Raw genomic sequence first — 21,740 nt, forward strand, 5'->3', positions numbered from 1 at the left:
CATAATGAAAAAAACACATCAAAAACACTGAGGTGGAAATACATTTTCTTACAAAAAGAGAGACAGAGTTAGGGAAGATGGGTGAGATTATGCATGCTGTACAAATGTTTCAATTTCTTTTACAATATTTCTTAAATATTGTATTTATTCTTAAAATAAATATTCTTAAATTTCTTAAAATTTGGAATTTACATTATAACACAGAATTTATAAGAAAAAGGCTTGAACTTGATGTGTGTTATTGACTAGATCTCCCACAGTGTCTGGTTCACTGTTGTTTTGTTTGCCAAATGGAGTGCTTACTATTGGTCTCTCATATCCCATAGACTTTGCTAATGGTCAGCTGAGATCATTAATATAAAAAAGCTTGTGCAGTAAAGCAGTAGGCTAATATTAATTATTCATATTAGTGCAAAGTGAGGTTGTCAAAATGTTTACTATGAGTAATCATTTAAAAAGACAAATCAGAATGAAGAAATGTTGGCACAATAATTTGAAGGTTAGAAGCTAAAAAATAATTAAAAATCTCAATCTTAGTATGAATGTAAGAAAACTTTAGTGGTGTACTTGAAACAATATTAAGAATTTGGTTTATGGTAAATGTTGAGTATGTCAACATGTAGTAGGTTACTAAAGTTTCTTATTATCTTAAAGTTTCTTATAGTATTATCTTAAAGAAGCTTTCCTATTTTATTCAGAATGTGCACTTTTTAACAAACTACTCCTTGTGACTATTTGAAATGTAAATTTTAATAATTGAAGTGCACATCCTGAAATGTGGAGGGAAAGTACATGAGTAATGTGCAAAGTAAATTAAATATTTATTCCAGTGAAATTATTCAGAAAGGGCTGCTTAGATTTTTAATACTGTGAAAAATGTTGAAAGCAAGATTTTATATTGACACAAACAATTTTAATGAGGAAACATACTTCATGTTGTCTCAAGAGGGAAAATATTAAAATTACTTTAAGATTTGCATTTATCACTTTTCTTTTACTTAAAGCATCTTGTGTCAATTTTAGCGGAAACAGCAATCTTCTTTCTAGATTAATCTACTTTATCTGTTTCAAATAACATTGACACAATTATGAGGAAGCATGTATTTCCATTAATAAAACAGATTTACAACATGTTTTTTTTACAAATTCTAAATAAGAGAACATAGCTTTGATTAGTGTCTCTGAGAGGAGCTGAAACTTTAAAGTGCACTGGAGGGCGATTAATTGCATTTATTTCCCATAAAACTCTTTTCAGCCAAGACTATTTTCCTTTAAAATTAAAATTAAAAAGAAAATTAAGAAAAGGCCTTTTTAAAAATGTGGTCCTTTTTTAAATGCCACAAGTAAAGTTATTCAAAAATACAAGTTGGCCAACCTTCTCTGTAAAGTGCTAGAGAAAAATATTTACACTATATGGGCCACTTGGTTTCTGTTACAGCTACCTACCTCTGCTATTACAGTGCAAATGTAACCGTAGACGATATGTCCACGGATGGGAAAGGCTGTGTTCAAATCACCAGTGCTGTGACCATCGTCTGCCAACTCCTTTTCTAAAAAGTCAGTACTCTGTATTATAGTTGACTGGATGGCCGGAGACTTTTTCAGAACACTTTCAGTACATATTTCAAACATTTCAGCCGAAATGAAGTTTACATTAGAAATAACAAATAAGCTGGTGAAGATCATGCTCCTACTAAATTATAGGGTATTTCTGTGCTTTGAAGAGGTGAGCGGCTGTGCTTTAGATCTAAACTCCTCTTTGGAGAAGGAAACCCGCTATAGTGTTGGAATATGAACAACCATTTTGTCATCAGAGTAGTTCCATGTAATTGAAAGATAAAGGTCCCTGCATTTAACTTCAGGTTACAGTATGAATCTAATATTCTTAGCTTGTTTTTCCCATCTATGAAATAGAGCTCTTCGCTGTGAATACTATATTATTAATATATAATGCTTGAAGTTCCAGACAATGGCAGGTGCTCAGGTAACATTAAATCGTCCTCCATCTTTGGGCACCTGTTGGGATGAGCACCGGGTGTTGTATGGAAACCAATTTGACAATAAATTTAATATTTAAAGTAAAATAAAATAAAATAAAATTTAAATAACAGAAAAGAAGATTTAAAAAAATCCTCTTCCATCTTCTTCAGCATTTTATGGAAACAACATTGGCCCTGAAGGAAGACTCATAAAAAAAAATCTTCAAAAAAAAAAAAAAGTACTGGACCATGGTGGCAGAGAACAGAGGACTGCAAGATGCAGCAGGAAATACCCGCTTTGCTGATTTTCTGGCTTTTAATTTTCCTGCACTATTTCCTCAAATAACATAAGACATTTTCATAACATGGGGTATTTGGAAAGGCCTGGGTATCAATCCATGCAATATATATTGCTCTCACTGACTCACCTGGGGAAGCATATCAGGCAGTTCATATTAGGGTGAAGTCACAAGTTGTTTAGAAGAATCCAGAAATTCATAGCCTTTGCAGTGAAAAGCATGCATAAATACGAGCTCTCCTTATCTACTTTTTTAAAGTTCAATTCATTTTCAGAACTCTCTATCAAAGGGAAACCCTTACATTTAATTTCCTAATTGGAAAAATATGAAACAACATTGATCAGAAATTAATTTCATTGCTAAAGTCATGATTATATACTATAAAACAATAAAGGGATGTATCTGTATGAAAACTATTTTTATAAAACACATTTTAAGAGAAAGTAACTTTTTTTTATTACAAGTTACTGACTTTTTTTTTGCGCTTAGGATCATGAAACCACACAATACTTTGAAAAGTTGAGATAACTTTGCCTTACACTCACAAAATGCTCCCCAAAATGATAAAGCAGAGACAGACAACAGGAGCCATTACAACCACAAGCCATAAAACTTTTATTGTATGGAGTGACTGCATTCACTTAATGGATTCAAATAGCTGTTATTACAGGAACTTACTGAAATCCAAACTATTTCCATTTAGGTCAGCCATGTCTGTAAATCTGTTAATTAGTCCTTTCTGCTTAATTGCATTATAATTATCACAGGCTTATCTTAACTATTCACATTCAAACTATTCATGGTCCAGGTACATGTCATTGTCCAACAATAAAAAATGTATTTATTCATTTTGAGACAAATATTTCAGAAATTGAGAATACAAATCAACTTCCTGGATTTGTCTGGTCCCACAGCAGCCTAGTTCTATTCCCTGTTTTCCTCCATTCTTTGTCCAAATACATTTTTTTTTCCTCAGAAAGAAGAGAAAATTATCTGAAGAGAAATCCCTTTTAATGAGAAACAGATTTAAATAATAACAATAGTAATAAATCTTAGTAGACCTTCTTTGTGATATGTACTTCAGGAGATTATTCTTGTTCTTCATCCTTAATATGGTAAAAACATAGATCAATAGGAAAAAATGACATTTGATTAAAATGTTTAAAGTAACAGCAAACAAGATTGTAATGCATCCTTGTAGTGATTTAGTATCTATTTACATACAATTCCGTACCCTTCAATACAGGACTCCTGCTCCCCTCACATACACACACACACACACACACACACACACACACACACACGGTGTCACTGTTAATGTTGCCTGTTAATTACAGCTTCATGTCTCCATTTGTCCTTTCTTACTTAGGGGCTATCTTCCCCCTCCTCCCCTGAATGTCTATCCCTGCAGTACTAACCTTCATCCTCCCTCACCTCATGTTTTATAGTTGCTTTAGAACTGGCTTTGGCTTTTCCTACTCCAAACATCAGACCCTGGTAAGATGAAACTTCTGCAGTATTAATACTGTCTCTTGTACTTAGGTATCTTTGTGAACTCTCCATGAATTTAGAATGTCATGCAGCCTCCTGAGATTTGTATTCTTGCCCCTTTACCATAGGGCCCGACCTAGCTTTGTAGCCTCATCTTTAATTGTCTACGTATGCACCTTAACTTTCAATGAAAATAAGTTTTAATTGAGTTGGTTACTCAACTGGAGAGTGTGATTTTTAGTTACCCATACCTACTGACATAGTGAATTCGCAAGCTCCCATCTCTAGAAAGTTTCCCAGTTACCCTCCCCCCTTAAATTATATAACTAATCCTCTCATGTATGTTTCTTGGTAGTTCATCTTTATACCTTCCCCATTGTATCTAAATCAGGACCTTGTCAATAGAAAGTGCTGCATAAACATTTTGAATTAGGTTATGTCACTTCTAAAATGCAAACACAAAAGAGGCACAACTGACCTTGTATTTACTAGAACCATGTCAATTGTGTCTGAAAACTCCATCTGGAATGCTTTTGACGGTGATTTGGTAATGGTGTCTGTGACTTTACAGTGGCTTGTCAAGGGCTCCATAACAGTCAACAATATTGACTTGGAATACAATTTCACATTTTACAATTATGGGCCCCTTGATGTGAGAGTACTATCGATCATTCTTCTTCTTCTTCTTCTTTTTTTTAATGTTTATTTATTTTTGAGAGAGAGGCAGAGTGCAAGCAGGCAAGGGGCAGAGAGAGAGGAAGACACAAAATCCGAAGCAGGCTCTAGGCTGTCAGATCAGAGCCCAATGCGGGTCTCAAAACTCAGGAATTGTGAGAGCATGACCTGAGCTGAAGTCTGACGCTTAACTGACTGAGCCACCCAGGAGCCCCCGAAAATTGTTTTTCAAGATTGTCAAACTTCCTGGAGGAAGAGACCATCAGGAATTAGACTGCATTCCCTTTGAAAATAAGTTTGTCCCGAATTCTTGTAAAAAGAGACTAGCTGCATCTTCCCCTTTTTATTCTCATTTTTAGAAGTACCAAGATTTGTACACCTCTCTTTCTGATCTACATGTTTAAATCAAACTGCTCAAAATGCCACTTGCTTTGAAAGCAAAGTGCTTGTTTCCATGACATATACAATGAATGTATATAGTAAAGCATCTTTCATATTTTCATCAATTTTATTTCCGCTTCTTAATATTGCCAACATTTAAAGCCAAGTTCATGGAACACCAATGAGAACATCCAAGCTATTTATATTAAGCATTTTAAAGTATTTTAAAATACAATCATGCTCAGATAGAGTTGAGAAATCCCAGAATTAAAATTGCCTTCATGAAAATGAACAGGTTATAGCTTAATACACGGAAATAGCCATAGTACATTTTAGTGAAGTGTTTTATTCTCCATGGATACTTCATTTTTCATTTATCCATAAATGAATGTTCACATTAAGAATATCCATCAATACTCAATGTTATAAAAATGAATGCGTGAATAATTTGTACGTGAATATATACATGGCCAAAGTTTAATTTGGCTCTCCATTCAAAAAAGGTAGTGTCGGTGGATATTTTGGGCATTATCAGTCAATTCATGCTTACTTTTTTTTCAGAGGTTTATAATCAAAGTAAAAACAAAATCTGATTTAGCTAAGGAACACACAATGAAATGTATTTAGATTAAAAAAACTATTCTAAAAAGATAAGCATAACCATGTCAAAGCCTCACTCATGTATTCACTAACCAGTTGGGGGAATTACTGTACTAAAAACTAGTGTCAAATGCACAGGTGTAAGCTTCCTCCACATTCCATAGGCTAGGCTTTGATCACAGCACTCTTTATCCTCATACTTGCTCCTGGCAATGGAATCTATTTTTAAAGGTTATTACCAAGATCACTTTGGTGATTTCCCCCAAAATTAGATGAATGAGTATGGAGTTCTTAATAAACAACTGATATGCCGAACTATTTACAAGAACGTAATGATTAAAGCCTAAATTTAACTCTCCTCTTCATGAAAGAGGCATTTGGGAAACTATTAACCAACAGGCTTTACACTACAGTGAGGCTTTCTCTGCTTTTATGTCTAAGAAGTTAGAGGGCTCCCGCACTCATGTTCCTTAGAGATGCCTATAATAGAATTTTACTTTTAACATGAGTTTTGATCCTGCTTTCATTTTTTAAAAAAGAGAACATCATAACAATTTATAACAAAGATGTAAAACTGACAGGAGCCAAACGTAGGAGCTGGAAAAGACAATACATGACACGCACCTAAAACTGTATTTCTAGAATGTTTTTAGTCCGGCAATTATTAATGATACATATTTAAGCCCATATCCTCAATATGAACTGTTACTCACTTTGTTACATAATAATTCTTTATCCACAATAAGTATATACAAGCACTATTCTTCAACGTTTTGTTAATTTAGAGAATGTATGCTTTTGTAGAGCATAAAGAAAAAAATCAATTCTTTCTGTATTTAATTTCAGTCTTGGTAGATCCAAACATTTCTGTGTTAACTTCTTCATACTTCATAAATGCTGTGAGGCAGAGAATAAAATGATAAGTGTAACATTTTATTTTCCCCTTGTATTTAAAAGAAATGACCTTGGTGGTTTCCATCCTAGTTGGTAAATCACCAAAACTAAATGTAACTAGAGTTCTATTTAATATTGTGTCAGGAAATGGACTTGACTAAAATACAGATTAAAAACTGGTCTTATAATAAGGTAAAAACTGGCCTTTTCTTCTAATTTAATTTGTTCTTGGGAGTAAAACATCTGGATAGAAATGCCAGGAAATCATAGTTTTCACTAGCTCTATTGCAAACAGGGCATACAAATAAAAAGTAAGAGAAAAATCAAAATAACAATATTTTCCAAGCAAAAAATTACTATATAAATATTAGGCATGAGATTATGCTCCCATTACAAAAAGGGACAGATTATATTTAAATATAATATTATTAAAATAATTAAAGTAATCCATCTTTAAAATATGAACCACAGAACTTAACAAATTCAAAATCCTAATGGGATATAAGTAAAATAAATAAGATTAAAGTAAAAATATATAATACTATTTTATATACTGAATTTTGCAACTAATCTATTTTACATACATTTAAGTAAATTAATATGAAACTGCTACTTTATTTACCTTTGAAGCCATAGAATGGTTCAATAGTTTTACATTTTAATAGTTTTAATTTTACATTGGTTTTCTGCATTTTAAATTTAAAACTTCCTGTTACTGAAGTGCAGTAAATTTTATCGGATTTAGTTAAACTTCTTATGATTTTTGCCTAGTGAACAGAATTTATAAATAAAGGTAGCCAACCCAATAAACCAAATTGAATAGGGCAAAAGCTGTTGGGAAAAATATTCGAGAATAGGAGTCAATTTTGGCAATGCGTATGTGTATCCTTCCTTCCCTCCATGATCCTGTTCTGCAGTCTTCAAAGCAGCAGAAGAAACTGGCACAATCTTTGCCCTCCAAACACTGGTACCCATAATCCTCTTCTCCATGTGGCAGAGAAATGCTATTCATTGGAATCAGAGTGGATCCAGGATGGAGTCCAGGGGACATCTGAGTAAAATAATAAATGAGTTTTTCAGAAAAAAAAATCTCATAAAGAAAGATCAGTATGGCTCCTCAAGGCAAACTCTGCAATAAAAATAATCTTAGTTTTTAGAAATCGGAGAGGTGTTCAATCCTAATGCGTTTTTAGATTATAATTTACTTTGTAACACATAACTTAATATTATTATACATTCCAAAGACCTTTCAGGGAAAAAACGCTCAAATGTGGAATATATTGTATACCTTTAGAAAACTGGCCCACCAAAATATTGTTAACCATGAATCTAATTCTAAAACAAAAATATATATTTTACACTAAAACATTTATAATTCTCTAAGTGTCTGTTTGCTACTATTATATTACATAATTTATTTATTTTGGTGATAATGAGAGCAAATAGCAAAGATGGAATTTTGATAATGCAGAAAAGCTTTGAAGAACTGTGAATGAATAAAAAAAGGCATGGATAGGGTTTGTAGTAGAGGATAAGTGCAAGGCATCATATTTGGAAGAGACGACATGCAGGAGTTAAAAACTCAGGTTTTTGTTTGAGAACAACTGTGTCCAAAATTTGGTACATTCTACCAATATAGCTAGCCTCATAGTTGGAATTATATCAGCACCTGATTTTTGTGATGGCTGTGATGAGTATATTACATGACTTATTTAAATGATAAGTGCTCCATCTTGCCCACTTATAGCAGCTACTTTTATCAGGATCATGTGGGACCCATATCAAACGAATTTTTTATGATACCAGGTTCTGAATAATACTTATATAATAAAAAAAATTAATATTTTAAAATCAAGCAAGTCCAGGATACTGTGAGACATTAAAGCAATCACGTTGGAGTCAGACAGGTTTGGTCAACAATTCCATTTCTGCCCAGCAGAGTTATGTCACCTCCAACAGGAATTGTTAGTGCTCTTCCTTCTGTCTCCGTGTCTTCTGTACAAAAGTCACAGTAATACACAGATCCATTTGGTGATTAAATGAGATGATGTGCATAAAGCACAAAGCAAAATATGAAACATACAAGTATTCAGCTGCCAATAGGTAATCTTATTGCCATTGCTAGTGTTGATGCCTGTGGGAGACATATCACAATTTGGTATAAAAGACGTGCTAGGGGCGCCTGGGTGGCTCAGTCGGTTAAGCATCCGACTTCGGCTCAGGTCACGATCTTGCGGTCCATGAGTTCGAGCCCCACATCGGGCTCTGTGCTGACTGCTCAGAGCCTGGAGCCTGTTTCGGATTCTGTGTCTCCCTCTCTCTCTGACCCTCCCCTGTTCATGCTCTGTCTCTCTCTGTCTCAAAAATAAATAAACGTTAAAAAAATTTTTAAAAAAAAATTAAAAATAAAAGACGTGCTAAGCAACAATAACAGTAACAACAACAACAACATGCACCTTATAAAAAATGTTACTGGAGGGGCACCTGGATGGCTCAGTCAGTTGAGCTTCTGACTTTGGCTCAGGTCATGATCTCCTGGTTTGTGAGTTTGAGCCCCCAATAGGCTCTGTGCTGACAGCTCAGAGCCTAGACCCTGCTTTGGATTCTGTGTCTCCCCCTCTCTCTGTCTCTCAATAATAAGCTCATGCTCTTTCTCTCTCTGTCTCTCAATAATAAATAAGAGCTCATGCTCTTTCTCTCTCTGTCTCTCAATAATAAATAAATGTCAAAAAAATTTTTTTAATGTTACTGGAAAAAAAAATTAATGAACCCTTGAATAAAACAGCAATTAAAATATTAATGAAGATTCCAGTTTTCATAACTCTTCCTTCAGAACTTCTCCATATTTAGGGATTATCTTAAAATGTGAATCCTACAACTTGTAAGAATCATTGATTTTATTACCTAAACACTAAATATAATGCTGAGATCATAGAAATTATTTTAACCTGATCCTAAATTCTTCCTAATGAAAATGTTTACATTTTTTCATCCTGCATTTTGAAAGAGACAAATCTCAAAGCCTTGAATATTAAATATTGTATGGAAAAGAAATTTAAAAATTAAACAAAAGAGAATTAAAAAAAATTTGGACCTATACTAAAATCCATTTTATTTCAACAGAAACATAGAAACCAAACTACTAAATGTTAAAATTCAGTAGATGTAAAAAGTAGCAAATAATTACATAGAGTGATATTTTAAAAAGATAAATGCATCTCACAAGTCATAATATTAGAAACAAAATGTGCAGCCTAAAGATAAGGAGCAATGCCCTAAACACAAATCAATTCATGACTCCACTTGCCTGGATGTATCATAAAAAGCAGAAGCAGTATATTATTAAATGTTAATGACATATCTTTTCAGGTTGACACTTGGGGATACTTGAATAAGACTCTGAAACTTTAATGAAGCACTAAAATTATGTACAAAATGAGGCAAATTGGTATTCATTTCTTTGTCACTTAGTACTTACATAACATATGTTCAAGTGCTAATCAGAGTGGAAAGTGATTAAAATACAAGTTTGTTTGGGGCACCTGGGCAGTTCGGGAGTTCAAGCCCCGCGTCAGGTTCTGTTCTGACAGCTTGGAGCCTGGAGCCTGCTTTGGATTCTGTGTCTCCCTCTCTCTCTGCCCTTCCTCTGCCCACGCTCTGTCTCTCAAAATAAATAAATAAATAAATAAATAAATAAATAAATAGATAGATATGTTAAAAAATTAAATACAACTTCGTTAATAGGCAATTTCAAGGTTATATGGCACAAAATACATTCCAAATATCCCTCAGCACTGCCATAAATAGGAAGATGGTGTGTTTGTTAGAAGATATCAGTTGTGTATGAGGGGATGATTAAACATTAAAGTGCACAAAGGTGGAGAAAAACTGCAAGTGGTTCATTTTAAAAATGGACTAATCTGTAGTGTTCAAAATCATGGAGAGCTTCTAATGCAGTGACACTTTAAATGGACAATTTTCCAGTTTCCTGCTGTCCCTCAAAACACCACAAGTCCATAAACTGAAAGAAGCTACACTTTAATGAACGATGGATGTGAACAGAAATATATTTTATATGTGCTGAGAAAAATATCCCAAGAGCTGACACAGTAGCAATAAAATAAAATATTTTGACACACAGATTGTGACCTGGAAACCACTAAAAAATTAATCAGTAGAATATGCACATTCCAAACCTCATTTATCTGAAGTGCAACTTTATTACCCATCTTATAATTTCTCAAGCAAAGGTCCTGTTCCCCCCCAAAATAGCAAGCATTGAAAAAATAAAAAAAATAAATCAGGTAAGTGATAGAAAAATAAACTACATAATCAAAGTTATTTTTTACTTTAAATAATATAGTTTTGAGAATATACCATTATATTGTTATTTGAAAACGTCACTAAGAATATAGCTGAACTTAACATTACAATAAATTGATCATGGTCTCATTATTAAAGATATGTATGTCTGGTTATATATTAAGGACTACACTACGTAGATATTAATAAAGGAGATAGCTATACAAAATATATTTCAAGCATCAAGACACATTAATGTCAAATAAATATTACTAAGTAGTAAATAAAACAGTTATGTACAAATTATATTTATGTATGTTTATATATTATTATTTGTATCATACACTAACATCATTAATGTTAGTAAATATCAATTACGTGAATATGAAATATTATTAGGTCATGTTATCAATATTATGAAACACTAATATTACTGTCCTTAATCTCCCATTTAAAACTTTACATGCGAGAATGCCAGCCTACTTTCATAAAATCCATTTCAAAACCTACAAAAATCCACATCAGTGTTAACAACAGACGTGAGATGGATCTTAGTGATGCTGAGTGGCCAATCAGCATGTCAGAGTTTGTGCTGTTCCTGAAAGACAAAGAACAGGTGAAAACAAGCCAACAAGCAAAGTGGACCAAAGGAAGTCACATTTTGGAAGAGTCTCAGGAAATGGAAGCATGAGGGGAAGAGCTGTTCTTCCCATCAAAGCTTCAGAGATGCTTACTCTAAAGCAGGAAGAATGGGAATGATAAAACAGGATGGAAAACATGGCCTTTATGAAATGTCCACCTCCGGAATAGCTACCGCGGTCTGAACCATCACTCATCCACGCATGTAGAAAGTAGAGATGCTGACAGGTTGATGTCTGCTCACGTTTAGAACCTTGAAACTTCGACCATCAGATCATCCCATGCCACTCCAGGGAGGATTAGGGCTCCTGAAGTTGGTATTGGAATGTCCTAGTAAAACCCTCATCATCATTTAGAGTGTATGTGTGCATGTTTGGAAGCACTAAGATGTCGTGGTCCCCATCCCCACCCCCACCACGGAAGTGAAATCTGACACTTGGAAATTCAAGAGTGACATGCCAAGCTTGCAGGGCCTATTGGAGAAAAATCGCCAAGAACTTCCAAGGTGAACTTTCAAGGTACTAACACTACAAAAGAAAAACATGGAGAAGAACAGCTAGAATTACTGATTCTAATAATTCAGGAAACATAAGAGAATATTAACCTTTTGAATTAGTTCACTCAGAAATACTTAAAGAGATAAGTTGTATCCATTTAAGGAAAACAGGATAGAGAACAGTTAGAAAATAAAAGCTCTCAGAAATTAAGGAAAACATTGTAAATTCAGGAAAAAAAATCAAAACATTGTGAAATAAAATCTTAAGGAAGGAAGTTGCCCACAATATACAGACAAAGAATGTATCAATAACAAATAGGAGAGTAAAAAATAGGATAAAAAAAGAATATCTGCAACACATGGATAATTAACCTAGGAGGCCTACAGGTATCTAATAAGAATGCTATGAGGAATTTAGGAGAAAACAGAAAATAATTGAAATAAAGAATCAAGGAAATTCTCAGAAATAGAAGATAGGAATATTAAGTAATGAAATGAATGAGGTAAAAAAAACAGAGAGTGTACTGGCCCTCAGAAATGTTAACACCATGGAAAAAGAGATGAGATGAAAATTTTCAGGTCAGAAAGAGAAAGATTTACTATCAAAAATAATAATCAGATTGGCATTATAATTAGTGATAATGAATTAAAAGGTAGATATTTAAGTGTATTATTTGAAATTTGAAAAGTAATCAACAATAGTTATTAAAGGGAAGATAAAATATTAAAGGAAAGCATAAGATGGAGATGGTGGGAAAGCTATATTTTTCTTTTATACCAAAGAGTCACAACTTTAATAAACTTGGTACCTTAAGAATCGGATATATAATGGAAATAATCATCAGAGGAAAGTAAGAGCAAAATGATAAAATGTGGTTAATTCTAAAGACTAGGAGCAAGTGTTCACGGTACAGAATTTTATTCTTCACTTGTACATTTTATACTTTTTGATTTGTTCAACTGTGCACTTATTATTAAACTTAATTTTTTAAGTTTGTTTTTTGAGAGAGAGAGAGAAAGAGCATGTGCACGCATGAGTGGGGAAGGGGTGGAGAGAAAGGGAGAGAGAGAATCCCAAGCAGGCTCTGTGCTGACAGCATGGCGCTCCATCCCATGGACAGTGAGATCATGATCTGAGCCGAAGTCAAGAGTTCCATGTTTAATTGACTGAGCCACCCAGGCACTCCTAAAATTAATTTTTTCAATGAGATTTTTTTTTTACTTGGGACTAATCTGGTCCCTTTCAGCTATAATAATCTATGATGGTTTAAGTTGGTAGAGAAATATTAGTGTTATTTGGAAATCAAGGTTAAAAAAACAAAGAGCCACTGTTGTTGGTATTTATATACCTCCCGAGGATCTTTATACGACCATTGTCACAGCTGATATTAAATGGCTATGCCGTCTGTTGACAACATCCCACACCTACTGACACCTTACAGTTATTTAAATAACCTTGTATTTCACATCTCATCAATATCAAATGATCTCTCCTAGAGGCTTTGCCAAATGCCATTAAGGGAAAGATTTATAATTTGTGAAACTGCGTATTTATATGGCTTTTATTTCAGTATTCTCAAAGGTAGATGAATGTTTATTTATATAGATATGTATTAACTGATAATAAGATCATTTATTTGAAGAGAAGGAGCTGAGGGGTGGGGATTATGGGCAAAACAAACAAAAACTTTCCCACACATTATCTTCACTCTAATATCCTGGGTCCTGCTCTCTGTGATATATTACTTCTTGAACTATTGCAATAGTTTCCAAATTTATCTCCCTGCCTTGTTTGTCATTCAAGTGTATATTCCAGGCTACCTCTAATCGTCTTTCGGAAACATAGATACAAATATGCCATCTTGCCTAAAAACATTCATGGCATAACAGTCCTGACAGTACAAAATTTAAATTCTTTAGCTTGGTACTGGAGACTTTCCACAACTTGGCCATATACCACTTTTCTATCCTCAACCTAGGTTATTTTCTTTCCTAAGATTCCTATTTTCTAGACCAGCACTGTCCAGCACAATTTTCTATGATGACAAAAATGTCCTGTGTCTGCACTGTTCAACATGGTACTCACTAGTCAGATGTAGCTATTGAGCACTTGAAATATGACTAATGATAGTAAGATACTGAATTTTAAATTTGGGTTAATTTTAATCAATTTAAATCAACCTAGCAATATATGGCCAATGGCTACTGCACTGGACAATACAGCTTGGAACATATATCAGTCTATCTATATCTTATTCTCATAAGTCTCATAAGTCTATCTATATCTTATTTTCACGTAAGACTCAGCTTGGCTCACATGGTTCTTTCTCTATCTTAAATATTCTTCCTAATTTGTTCTCCTGAACTTTGTAACTTACTCTGGAAAGAACAAATTCGATGATATCACACTTCCTATGAATTTTTCTCTGTCAAATCCCCTTTGAAAGCATTACAACTTTGAGTGAGTTATTTACACCTGAAATGAAAGGAAACCACCCACTCCATTGTGACTCACATTAACATAACCTCCTCTCAGCACTGTGTGCTGAAGTCAATGTTTCACAGACCACATCACCTGGTGTTTCTGGACTTCCTCAACGCGAGGGATAAACCACATAGGTCAGGCTTCATGGTACTTGTCTCTATTTCAATATGAACATTTCCTTTAAAATATGCTAATATATATTTACTATAGAAAACACTGCTTCTGAAAAAGTATTTGAACCCAGTCTTCTGAGCTAATTCTCTTATTATCTTTATTTTTATTTTTAATTTGTATTATACTTTATCTTATGTTTACATGTATATTATATTTTTCCATAACTACATTTAAGATCTATGAAAGCAAAGAACACATTCTATTGTTTTTTCTCTCCAAAGTGCCTTGTCCATGATCGGTGAAATACATTTCCATGATTGCATACTTTAACCAAATTAAGAGATTACAAACAAGTAAGTCTCTCCTCAGATGGGTATACCAGTCTCCTGATATAGGTATAATATGGTTTTCTGAGATTTCTAATCATCCATGGGATGAATATTCTAGTTTCAACACGAACTACTCTTTAGTTAATAATGAACGGCTTACTACAATTGTATTTCTATGACCTTTACCTGTTTCGTAGAGTCTGGATTCCATGCTACAACACTCTTAACTTAGATTTAAAAAAAAAAACAAAAAAACAGATGTTGACATAAACACACCTGAAGCATGTTCTTAATGAGTATGAGTAAAAACACAATAATATGTATTATATGGGATGGAAATATGGGCCAAATTAAAATGTCAATGATATTCACAATAACAAAAAAAAGAGGAAAGACATAGATATGGAAAGATGGAAGCAGGGGGCGGAAGAAAGGAAGGAAGATGGGAGGTAAAGGGGGAGACAGAGAGAGTGAGAGAGAGAGGGGGAGAGAGAGAGAGAGAACAGAAAAAGGAAGGGAAATAGAGAAAAGGCCTAATATATCACATGGAGAGTAAGGTAAAAAGTATTTTTATTAATTTGTTTTTTTAAGAGGGTCATTGGAGCTAAAAATCTATTGTATTCAAATATTACCGCTTTTTTAAATAAATTGAAATAATCCGAGATTCTCAGTTGAGCAAAGAGACCTCAAGAAGGGGATTTTGGTTTTGCTTAATAATAGACATGTTGATCTTTCAGTGACTCTAGTCGAGGTCTTTGGTTCTGACTTGACTGTTCCTGTAAGTCATTCAGAGAACAAAAAGGGAAAAATGCTATGTTTTAAACTACTCAGAATTTTGAGTTTATGAAAGAAAGTGGGGGTATGGAAGGAAGAGAGAGAGAAGGGGAAGGAGAAGGAGAAGTGGGAGAAGGAGGAGGAGGGAGAGGGGAGGAGGAAGAAGAGGAGGAAGAGCAAGAGGAAGGAAAAGAAAAACAGGAAGATGAGAACAGTAACAACAACGACAACAACAACCGAAACATTTGAAAAGGTGTAAAGCCAAGATGCTTCAAGACTTCTGGGTCTAGGGGCGCCTGGGTGGCGCAGTCGGTTAAGCGTCCGACTTCAGCCAGGTCACGATCTCACGGTCCGTGAGTTCGAGCCCCGCGTCAGGCTCTGGGCTGATGGCTCGGAGCCTGGAGCCTGTTTCCGATTCTGTGTCTCCCTCTCTCTCTGCCCCTCCCCCGTTCATGCTCTGTCTCTCTCTGTCCCAAAAATAAATAAAAAATGTAAAAAAAAAAAAAAAAAAAAAAAAGACTTCTGGGTCTAGGTTATGCAATTTTTTGTCCTGGCTGGCAGAAGAAAGAACAGACTCCACAAAACCATTAAGTAGAGCACTCGAGACAACAAGCAAAGCTGTTTATTCTTCATGAAAGTGCAATCTGATTTACTCAATTAGCAAGACCATATGGTTGAACACAAAACCAAGCAGGGAGTCAGATTTGATTACTGATCCTGGTTTTTCAATCAAAATGTCATTTACTATTAAAAGAGCTCATAAATCACATAACTGAACAGAAAGGAGAGACTACAGAACTTTATTCTGGATAGCTCTAATAAAAATATTTTTTGTACCTAGGTAGTCAACAATATATATCAATTTAACTTTTAATGTTTGAAATTTAGTGCTTCAAAGCTCTTATTTAATTTTTATTCCTTATTTTTTCATGTTTATTATTTTGCCTCCTGGGCCTGACGCTAAATTTTAAATACCCAATGTATAGATTTTTTTCCCTTAAATTCTAGAACATTGCCTAGGATATGGGTATCCCTAACAAATATTTGGTGAATGAATTATTTTAAAAAATCATAATTTTAAAATTTGCACTCCCATGGTTAAGTTTACTGAGTGAATGTGATAGCCAAACTGATTTGCTATAGTCGTAGAGTAGCCACTTTTTGGTTGAGTGTCTTTGATAATATAATAATAGTCGCTACATTGTATATTTTTATAATGAAATTAGAGAATCTATGTGAGATTATAGATTTCCTGCCTTTTATTCAGTTTCCAGAAGTAAAATTTTCAAAGTGGTCATTGAACATAGCTATGGATGAGTAAATGATGAAATGGAAAATCCAGAGAGGATGCTTGGCTTTGATTACAGGAAAATGCTAGAAAACCTGCATTTCTCTTGACCTAAAAATTTAGCAAATGGATATTGACATTATGGCTCCCTGATGGTTTATCCATTCAGGGGTTATATTATGTCCTATGGGTAAGCTAAAATAAGTCAAATTGAGAAAGTCACAGACTAATTCTGCAATGTAGGTTATCAAATGTGTACTGCCATCAATGTGCTCCACTTACTTGGAATATTGCGGGAAACTGAAAGCAAATACACATAAGTTTGGTCCTTGGAGTGTAATATGAAAAGTAAAATACAATTGAAAATGATGTCAAAGTTTGATAAAGAAATTAATGAAAACTGGGAGGAGGGAAGAAAAGCATTGAATCCTAGAACTTGCTAAGTTAGGAGATAATATAGAAAACTCCGTGACTTATTATATATGCTCTATGGTAGGCTTACAAGCTTGCCACTCAGGATAGCTGTTCTCGTTAATTTAGGTATTTGGGAACAAATCCGCTTTGAAAAAAAAAAAATTTCCTGGAATCAGCAAAAAAGTGGCTTTTTTTTTTTTTTTTTTTGGTCAATACTGGAGGAACAGATGTTGACTTTTCTGAGTCCTATAAGAACAGGAAACACCAAGGAGTGATTACAAGCTTCAGCTCTGGCACCAAAAAAGACCTAGGTTTGAGTCTTGGATTCTTCAGTTCCTAAGGCGGTCTGTCCTTCTGCAAATTGCTGCACTTGTCCTCATAGGAACATAAATGAAATCATGCACATAAAACACCTGGCATACTCAGTAAGTGCTGGATATTACTTGAAGGTTGTTACAATTGCCATTATAATAGATTATAGTTGATCATCCAATACTTAAGTACATTGAAATTAATAGAGCCACTTCTAATATATCAATTTGATGTGATGTATGTTGGGGTAGATACATGATAGGGAAGGGGGAGTAAGAGAGCACAAATATAGGCGAATCAAAAACACTTCATAGCTATGACTTTCAAACACAGCTGAATACTAATATTAAAGAGGGTTCTTTACCTCTAAAAATTAAGTAATTTTGTGGGCCACCTTTTGTTAGAAGTGAAAATCCTAACACAAAAATAGCATCAAAGAGAGATCTTAAATAATTTTGGGGGTACAAAAAATCTACCAGTTGGGGAAAATCCACAATAAGAAACCACTCTTTACAAGGGGATTTAGAGTCTTTTCTAAGGGGCACTATCAATATACCTCTCCTGGTAGGCCATGTTAGGTACTCCGGTGTCATCTTAATGTTATTTATCTCTTGCTGGGTACTTCAAGTATCCATATTTGTCTAAGCAAGTATAACATGAGTATTCAGAACACTATCTCTATTATGATAAGTTGATGTTTATAAAATACAGATTTTTATAACATACCGAGCTCTTATTTTTTTGCTTTCTGTCTCTAGTAGTCTTTCCTTTTTTGTTGCTGGTAAAATAATGCAAGGTGCCATATTCCATTAAGGCTGCAAAAACAAAAATGAAACAAACAGAAACAAAGAGGTCCATCGCAGTCACATAAGAAACCTTAGGTAATGACTTCCTGGCGATTGTGCTCAGAGTTGTCATAGTCAGGACTGTGGTGATACCTGCGGAGGGAGGGGAAAATAGGAGATAAAAAGTAACAGACTATTTTAGTTCTGCCATCTGATTTGGCAATGCTGTAAGCGGTCACAAACAATGGAAACAAAAGGATATGATTACTCCTGATTTACACAAAAAATTACTGGTAACCATAGCTACATTATGTTCAATGTGCTCTTTGTGTCTGTATGAATTTTATTTTTCTTTTTAAGCTTATTTATTTATTTTGTAGTGAGACAGTGAGTGAGAGAGGGACAGAGAGAGAGAAAAAGAGAGAGAATCCCAAGTGGCCTTTGTGCTGTCAGTGCAGAACGCAACTTGGGACTCGATCTCAGGAACCATGAGATTACAATGAGCAGAAATCAAGAGTCAGATGCTTAGCTGACTGAGCCACCCAGGAGACCCACGTGTCTGTATGAGTTTTCCTCACCTAAATTTGTGGACTGCAGATATCTGACTCCCTGTACTCATTCTTCCATTCCTCCACAGCAATAAATTCTCCAAGTTTTAGCTGGCATGTGGCTGCCTGGAAGAACTTCTTTGCCCCCTTCTCTCAGTTATGTGTGGACACAGCTGAGGAGAAGTAAGTCAAGGGTGTAAACAATGGCCAATGGATGGCATTAAAAATGCAAAAAGGGAGTCAAAAATGTCAAATTTCCAGGTATAAATTAGTCATGGAGATGTAATATAAAGCATGGTGATTATAGTTAATAATACTGTGTTGTATATCTAAAAGTTGCTGAGAGTAGATCTTAAAAGTTCTCATCACAGGGGCACCTGGATGGCTCAGTCAGTTAAGCAACTCACGTTTGATTTCAGCTCACAATTTGTGAGGTCTGGCCATGCTGACACCTTGGAGCCTACTTAGAGGATTCTTTCCCTCCTCTCTGCTCCTCCTCTGCTCTCTCTCTCTCTCTCTCTCTCAAAATAAATAAACTTAAAAAAAAATTTTGTCACAAGAAAATACATTTTGTAACTGTATAATGATGGATGTTAACCAGACCTACAGCGGTAATCGATCTGCAATATACACAAATATTGAATCACTATGTTGTACTTCTAGAACTAATATAATGTCAATTGTATTTCAATAGAATTAAAATCATCCACAACACAGCAAAAAACTAGAAGGAGCCTGAGCCCCTCACACTGCAATCGCCCTTCCACTACCTACCTCTGGGCTTCTCACATGAGAAACAAAGCCTCTTCCACCTAATTTAAGCTATAGAGATTTGAGGTTTTCTGTCACAAACAATTAAAATTAATCCAAACTAGGACAGTGTTTTCTTACACAATAACTTGAATTGAAGTTATTTTTTAATCTCAAGTTTAAGTAAAGAATAGTAGCAAGATTATGTCAATGGAATACCTAAAAAGCACAGAGAAAATTTTCATATTTTGAAGAATTCAGCATATAAAATTGGGATGTCACCCTGGGCCCCAGCCCTGTGTATGTATCTCTGGGAGTATCTGTTTGTTTTTAGTTATGGCTTTCTTGTGGTTCTTACCACAGTTCATCTTGGCACCCTTAACTCACAGCTGCACATACCATATCTCTTCTTACCTAAACCGCTACAATTCTCATTCTATGTCCACCAGACATGGCCCCAAATTCCGACTCTTCCTTTAGTTCTGTGACCTTAAGGAAGTTTTTTAACGTCTCTATGCCTTTCATCTAAAAAACTGGCACAGTAATATCTTACTACTTATAATGAATTTACACATGAGGTATTTATTTTATTTATTAGTTCTTAAAGTAGATACTTAGAATATTGATTTTATATCTTCCTTTCTAACATTAGCATTGTAAAACTATAACTTCCTCTCTGAGCAATGCTTTAGTTGCATCTACAAATATTTATGTGTTAAATTCTTATTAAAATTTAGTTTGAAATATTTTCCAATTTCCATTTTGACCCAAGGGTTATCTAAAAGGTCATTTTAAAATTTCCAAATAGATAAGGCCACTATTATCTATATTATGTATATTAATTCTTAATTTACTTCCATATGCACGTGAAAGTATGGTATGTTTTGTAGTTAGGGATAGTCTTCTATGAATATTAATCGGGTCAAGTAGTTGATAATTTCATTCAGATTTTTTACATCTTCATTGATCTTTCTCCCACGTAATTGTTCTACCATGAGTGAGAAAGAATGTTAAAATATCCAAATATGATAACAGATTTCTTTTTTACCCTATTATTCCTGACAATTTTGCTGCAATGATTTTTAAACCAAAACTATTTATTAAGGCTAGGCATACAGGAAGTGCTCAACAATTACCACGAATAAACAAGTCTTTCCTTTTCCTCACCTTACACCTTTTTTTCTGGTAACTTATCAAATCACAACATTGCCACACTCAGAAAACGATAGATTTCCAAATGTATTCCTGGCTTCCATACTTTTGTCCCAATTAACTCAAAAAAAAATTAAAGACAATGTGTGCTTTGATTTCAATATCAGTGACTGCATTAAATTTCACTTTACTAAAGTACTATTACATTTCTATTCATAAATCAATGAAAACTACAGAACTTAGCTTTCAGATATTTATGTCTTTAATTTAGTAATTAATATCACAGTCTTTCACATAAAAATAAGATAGTGGATTTCCTATAAAATATCTTTGAATCCATAATAATAAAAAAATATTTGGGTTATTAAGCAGATTCATTGATATTGCCTCCTTGGTTTCCCTTGCTCAAAATCCTACAAGTCTTCCACATCACATTGAGAATAAAATCCAAAGTCTGTAAAATGACCTGTTAAAAATATGATCTAACTACTGGCATGTCTCCAATCTCATTTTCTACCACCTCTCAGTCAGTCTAGCCATTGTTGCTTTTTTTTTTTTTTTTTTTTTTTTTTTTTTTTTTTTCGGGCCTTCAAGCATGGCATGGCAAAGAAGATCCCACGTTAGGACCTGGTGGTTCTCCCTGCCTGGATTATCTTTCTACCAGATATCCACCAGGTTAGCTCCCACACTTGACTGGGTCTCTGCTCCCTCCTCAAACAACTCTGGCCTGACTCCATAACACAAAATAGCAAACAGCATATTTATGCACATCCCCTGACATACTCTTATATTTATTTTGCTTTCTCTTCATAACCTTTATTACTCACTGATATTATATGCTTTTTATATTTGTACATTACCTGCATACCCCACTAAAACATAAATGCCTTAAACATGAGGATTTTATAACTACTGTTCGCTGTTAACACTAAAGCCCCCAAAACACTGCCTGTTTCATTAAAAAACATTTGATAAATGTGACATAAATAAACTCAGGAAATTGTCCTTCAATTATGTGTGTATGTATGTATGT

The 21,740-nt window shown here is 34.2% G+C and overlaps 1 protein-coding gene across 1 annotated transcript in view; it reads right to left on the bottom strand.

Annotated features, from left to right (window-relative positions):
* Window positions 1-3,365: 3,365 nt before the first annotated feature.
* Window positions 3,366-21,740, bottom strand: part of GABRG1 (gamma-aminobutyric acid type A receptor subunit gamma1) — a 70,733-nt gene continuing 52,358 nt past the window's right edge. The window contains exons 8-9 of the mRNA XM_060655130.3: window positions 18,199-18,410; window positions 3,366-7,370 (exon numbers count right to left, since the gene is read on the bottom strand). Coding sequence (XP_060511113.1) covers window positions 7,101-7,370; window positions 18,199-18,410 — 482 coding nt within the window. The 3' untranslated portion in view covers window positions 3,366-7,100. The remainder of the gene's footprint in view (window positions 7,371-18,198; window positions 18,411-21,740) is intronic.

This window comes from Panthera onca, chromosome B1, assembly GCF_046562875.1.
Source record: "Panthera onca isolate mPanOnc1 chromosome B1, mPanOnc1 haplotype 2, whole genome shotgun sequence".
NCBI classification, from domain to species: domain Eukaryota; kingdom Metazoa; phylum Chordata; class Mammalia; order Carnivora; family Felidae; genus Panthera; species Panthera onca.